General features: G+C 35.7%; 1 protein-coding gene and 1 pseudogene across 1 annotated transcript in view; one reads left to right on the forward strand and one right to left on the reverse strand.

Moving 5' to 3' along the window:
* Positions 1-4,097, forward strand: part of LOC107712498 (mono [ADP-ribose] polymerase PARP16-like) — an 8,058-nt gene extending 3,961 nt beyond the window's left edge. The window contains exons 4-5 of the mRNA XM_016517768.1: positions 1,604-1,797; positions 3,344-4,097. Of these exons, the coding sequence (XP_016373254.1) occupies positions 1,604-1,797; positions 3,344-3,479 (330 nt within the window). The 3' untranslated portion in view covers positions 3,480-4,097. The remainder of the gene's footprint in view (positions 1-1,603; positions 1,798-3,343) is intronic.
* A 959-nt stretch (positions 4,098-5,056) lies between these two features.
* Positions 5,057-6,248, reverse strand: part of LOC107712507 (serine protease HTRA1-like) — a 6,189-nt pseudogene continuing 4,997 nt past the window's right edge.

Consider the following 6,248-nt stretch of genomic DNA (forward strand, 5'->3'; position numbering starts at 1 on the left):
GCAGTTGTGCTGCTTTATATTTTTGTGGAAACCGTGATACATTTTTTTCAGGATTGTTTGATGAATAGAAAATTTGGCAGCATTTTTTATTAATTTTAAAAAATATTTTGTAACATTATAAATGTCTTTACTGTCAATTTTGATCAATCAAATGAATTCTTGCTTAGTGAAAGTGTTAATTTCTTTCAAAAAAAATTCAGAAATCTAAATTTTCATATCTGTGAGCCATTCCCATGTTGAAATAAGTAAGGGATAATGTACATCCAGCCGGTTGTTATCTCAGAATAAACCCCGACAGGGTGATCAGGTCTTGTATCAGCCTTGAAGGGGTTTATTCTGAGATAACAACTGGCTGGATGTACATTATCCCGCTTATTACACGTCTACTTGCCACATATGTAAATAATTAGACGCGAAATATTGATTTGAGTTGAAATATTTTAACGCAAAGCTTCCTTGAAGACAGCAGTTGCGAGCAAGCGGCAAATTCAAACTAGACGGACATTTAAGGGAAACGGTGCAGTCAAATCATTATTACACAACATTTCACCACAAAAATAACTAAGGCAATAAAAGAATTAAGACGAAAATGTTTTAAAACCTTACACTTCCACTCCATCATCCACAACGGATTACACTGCCATCTCAATAAGGTCAGGACGGGCCGCGCTGGTGGATGAGGCTCTTTTAGACCTGCTTTGGATGCTTTGGATGAGGCTTTCTGATTATTATAGAAGACTGCAAATAAGAGTTTGACTCTACCTTATCAGTTCATGTTTAGATGATTTGTGGGAAAATGATAATTATAACTCCAGTGTTATCTGCTTGCTGGTTCAGCAGTTACACTGTAATTAAAAATGATGTAAGCCACTTATCTTTGGTTATGATTTGATATTTCAGACCTCACTGTTTGGGGGTGTTATTAGCTTTTACCGGTTGTTATTGAGGGATAACATGTCGCGACTGACCAATCAGAATCAGGTATTCCACAGAGCCGTGTAATAACTACTGATAACATGCCTGTGTTTGTAATGGAATACTAGTGTATTTTGTAGTATATAGAGGTGTGTGGGGTAAGATGTGCCACTTTTTATTTAAGTTGTCCTGTAGGCAATAAAAAAATAATTAAAATTAAGGAGGTAAGTCTTTTATTATTATTCACATTTTCATAAACCAGCCAGAAATTTTTTTTAATATGCATTGTATTAAAATTCTGGCTGATAATGACAAGCCAGTCTTTTTTTTTTTTTTTTTTTTTTGGCCGTTACATTTTTTTTTTCCTAGATAAATAAAAAAAATAATGAATGAATGAATTAACTAATTAATTAATAAAAAAAAATTTTTAATCATTATTTAATAAATAAAAAGGCACATCTGTCAGATTTTCTCTTTCTAATTATATTGTTCTGTGACCAATTTTGCATAGTTTGCTAGAATAAGGGGATGGCACATCTTACCCCACTCTCCCCTACAGTTTTTTTTTCATATGTGGAACAGTATGTATGCAACAATCTTTCAAACAGTACTATGCTACATTCTTTTCAACAAAATAAAAACAAACAAACACTGATTTGATCTTTATTCCAATTTTGTGTCCAATAAGATCCCATCGCAGCAGATATCTAAAATTCATCTCTCGTTGTGTGTTTCAGACTCCGAGAGCATTGACCATAAGCGTCTGAGGGCCAGGAACAGTGAAGGAGGTGAGGTGCCCGAGAAATACTTTGTGGTGACCAACAACGAGCTTCTGAGAGTGAAGTACCTGCTGGTGTATTCTCAGAGACGCTACCGATCACGGTGAGTTACGCCAACATACTTATACATACATAACTTATGTTGCATTTCAGCTGATGTCTTAGCTTTTTCTTTTGTAGTACTTTGATCATTCAAAATACTAAAAGTTATTAGAAATAATAGTTAACTCAAAATAAATGTTTCTGTCATCATTCTATTTTCTGTGGAACACAAATGGAGACATTTTTCCATAATGTCCCAGTCACACTTTTCCATACAGCACCAATAAATAAGAGACTAAAAGCTTTATTATGCTTCATAGCTTTATGTGATTAACAGACCAAAATTAAGTTATTCACAACCAATCTTCTGATCCAATGGACTTTTGTGAACAATTCATATAGACTGTTAATGTGATCTGTATCAAATGATTCACTGAAAAGATCTGACTGAAAATAATGAATCGTGGGCGGATATCAAGATTTTCAGTGAATAACAAATTAAACTTTCATCTGTTTCTCACACAAAGCCATCATATGACTTCAATAGACTTATATAGCAATAGCATATTAGTGGAAAGGTTTACTTTTAGGATACTTTTATGTTGCTTTGTTTTCATTTTGAATCTTGATAGACCTAGTTTTCATTAAAGGAATAGTTCACCCAAAAATGAAAATTTGCTTAACATTTACTCACACTCAGGCTATCTGAGATGTAGATGAGTTTGTTGTTCATTGAAACAGATTTGGAGAAATTTATCATTACATGACTTGCTCAGCAATGGATCCTCTGCAGTGAATGGGTACCGTCAGAATCAGAGTCCAAACAGCTGATAAAAACATCACAGTAATCCACAAGAAATCCACACCACTCCAGTCCATCAGTTAACATCTTGAGAAGCGAAAAGCTGCATGTTTATAAAAAACATCAGTTATTAAAGGAGACATATTATGCCCCTTTTTACAATATGTAATATAAGTCTCTGGTGTCCCCAGAATGTGTCTGTGAAGTTTCAGCTCAAAATACTCCTCAGATCATTTATTATATCATTTTGAAAATGCCTATTTTGAGTGGAAGCAGAAACACGCTGTTTTTCGGGCCCTAGAATATGAGTTCTCTATCCATAATATTACTTCCTCCAGAGAAAAAGTCATCCCGTCTGAACCAGGAGAGAAATATGCAATATCAAGCATTGTTTACTGACTTTTTCATTGGAGGAGGCCTTATTATGGATTATATTTTAGCCAGAAGAAACAGTTTAAAGTAAAAAATGTCTTCATGGATTGGAAAAGCACAGCTTTTTACTTCACAAGACATTAACTGATGGACTGGAGTGGAGCGGATTACTTGTGGATTATTGTGATGTTTTTATCAGCTGTTTGGACTCTCATTCTGACGGCACCCATTCACTGCAGAGGATCCACTGGTGAACAAGTGATGAAATGCTACATTTCTCCAAATCTCTTCTGATGAAGAAACAAACTCACCTACATCTTCGATGAACTATTTCTTTAAATGAACAGAATTTTCATGTTTTTCTGTTTGTTTAAATAACTTGCTGTGTGTGTGTGTGTGTGTATGGGTAAGTGACGTTCTGTTCTGATTCCAGACACGCTCAAGGGACGTCGTGGCTTGTCAGACATCATTTTGCCGTCATGATGGGCCTGTATCTCCTGCTCCTCATATTCATCGGTGCCTTCAGCTCGTCCGCTTTTCAGTCGTTCTGGCACAGAATGTTCCGGTGACCCAGATCGCACACATCACATAAACGCTCACGTCCAAAGTGCCTTTAACTCACAAAGACTATCATGCAAGAGGGAAAAAATAGACTCAGGAACGATTTTCTTCAACTCAACACGACATTCCTTGGTTTTTACACGCTATTTTATTTAGATTTGCATAAACACACTGCAGTATGAGCACTAATGTTAGCAGATTCAGCCGAGCAGCAAGAATGTTACATGTTAGCATGTAGCCTGTTTTTACTTTTTCAATTATTGGTTCACTACATTCGTTACAACCAAATGATCAAGACAAAGCGCTGTTTTTACCTGCCTTTTCAACTTAGACATTGGCAAAATTGCTGCTTATATTAAAAATAATCATGTAGGGAGATCTGTGTGCTTTTATATTAGATATTTTTCAGTTTTGGGGCAAGTTCACACGTTCTTAGACTACTGTACTGTGTCTAGATTACGTCAACTATGCAGAAGACCCATGCTATGGTGGTCAGTATCTTTAAAACTGTAATGAAAATTAGTCTTGATATTGCATAAATGTCTCTAACTTGAATAATCCAGAGGATCCGAATTGTGAAATAATTTAAATAAATAAATGCAACAATGTTACAGTGTGTTTCTTAAGGGCAGAGTGAAAAATTGGCTGTTGTTCTAGTTTATGGCTCTTGGCGCACTGAACGTTTCGTCTGGCCATTGTTTTTATCAGTCCACAACAAAAGCAGTGATACATTACTGATAACAAAAGCGGCGTGTTCTTCATCTTGAGAAGTGGAAACTGATTTGTGTGAACCGTAGACTTTTTTTTATATATATTTTTTTTAATTTTAAATTTAATTTACTTTAAGTCACCTTTATTTATATAGCGCTTTTAACAATGCAGCAGATTGTGTCAAAGCAGCTTTACAGTATTAAATAGGAAAATAGTGTGTCAATAATGCAAAAGTGGTGGCCATATAATAACTTACTTTTCATGCATAAAATAAGTTAAATGCATTTATGCATATATTAAAATCACTGTTGGCATAACTAAGAAAAAGATGAGTTATACAATATTAAAAAAATTAATAAAATGCTTATTTGTTGCATGTTTGGAGGCATATTATAAACAGTATTTTATGCCAACACGTTTATCAGAATAAACTCTTTCCTGTATGCAGTTTCATATGAGACAGACATCAAAAGAATTGTGGACAGGTTGATCTATTATGGATCAGGGCTTTGTTCTGGCTCATGGATGGACGTCTAATTGCAGGCTGATAAACACATTGTTATTCAGTAACAGGCCTGACAGGAGTGGGAACGTGTTTACGCTGAAGGGGTCAGCCTGACTTTATTAGTCCATTATATAAATAAAGTGTTTTTTATTCATTTAACATTTGCACAAACAAATATTAGAATTTATCATTAAAAAAAACTGACAAATATATTATTAGTAGCCATGGAAATGCAGTTTTAACATGGTTTTAAGCATGTTTTACTGACAGAAACATTGTGTTTTAGATGGTATAACAAAAGCTGTACAACAATAATGAGAGTAATTTCACAGCATTCATTTTTTTAAATAGTGCATGAAATAGCTGCCTTTTATGCTACATTTTAGAACTGGATTACATTATTTGGATTCTTCTTAAAATGTAGAATCAGTTTGCTGCAGTTGGACAGACAGGAGCCAAACACACAAAGAATCCCTCAGAGTTATTCTGTTGAAGGAATATTGAAATAATTATATATATATATATATATATATACAGTGCCTTGCGAAAGTATTCATTTTTTTTCACTTTTTGTTATGTTGCTGCCTTATGTTAAACTGCTTAAATGTACTTTTTTTCCCACATCAATCTACATTCCATACACCATATTGACAAAGCAAAAACAGAATTGTCACAACTTCGTAAATTAATTAAAAATAAAAAAACTGAAATAAGTACATTGCATAAGTATTCATACCCTTAACTAAATATTTAGCTGAAGCACCTTTACAGCCTCAAGTCTTTTTTGTTTGATGCGACAAGCTTTGTTCATCAGCATTTGGCAATTATCTGTCATTCTTCACCTCGCCTCTCCACCTCTCAAGCTTTGTCAGGTTGGATGGGGGCAGATGCAGATGAGCTTTTCTTCTACTCTGACGAGTCCCTTAGTCCCTGCCGCTGAAAAACAGCCCCACAGCATGAGGCTGCTACCAGCACACTTTACTTTTGGGATGGTACTCTGCAGGTGATGAGCAGAGTTGGTTTCCTTCAAACATGATGCTTGGAATTGAGGTTCATCAGACCAGAGACTCTTGTTTCTCACAGTCTGAGGGTCCTTTAAGTGCTTTTTTGCAAATTCTAAGTGTGTTTTCATGTGTCTACACTGAAGAGAGGATTGAGTCTTGCCACACCGCCATAAAGCCCAAATCGATGGAGTGTTACAGTGTGGCAGTGGTGTTTTTCCTTCTGTAGGTTTTTCCCATCTCCACATATGATCATGGAGCTCAACTAGAGTGACCATCAGGTTCTTGGTCACCACACCAACCAAAGCCCTTCTCCATCAGTTGCTCAGTTTGGCCAGGAGGCCAGCTCTAGGAAGAGTCCTGGTTGTTTCAAACGTCTTCTATTAAGGGTAACAGAGACTACATGCTTCTGTGAACCTTCAATGAAGCAGAATTTTTTTCCTGAACTCCTCCTCCGATGTGTGGCTTGACGCAAATCTGTCTCTGAGCTCTACAGGCAGTTCTTTTGACCTCAGGACTTGGTTTTTGCTCTGATATGCATTATCAGCTGTTAGACCTTT

Source organism: Sinocyclocheilus rhinocerous, unplaced genomic scaffold, assembly GCF_001515625.1.
Source record: "Sinocyclocheilus rhinocerous isolate Xijiao unplaced genomic scaffold, SAMN03320098_v1.1 scaffold1259, whole genome shotgun sequence".
NCBI classification, from domain to species: domain Eukaryota; kingdom Metazoa; phylum Chordata; class Actinopteri; order Cypriniformes; family Cyprinidae; genus Sinocyclocheilus; species Sinocyclocheilus rhinocerous.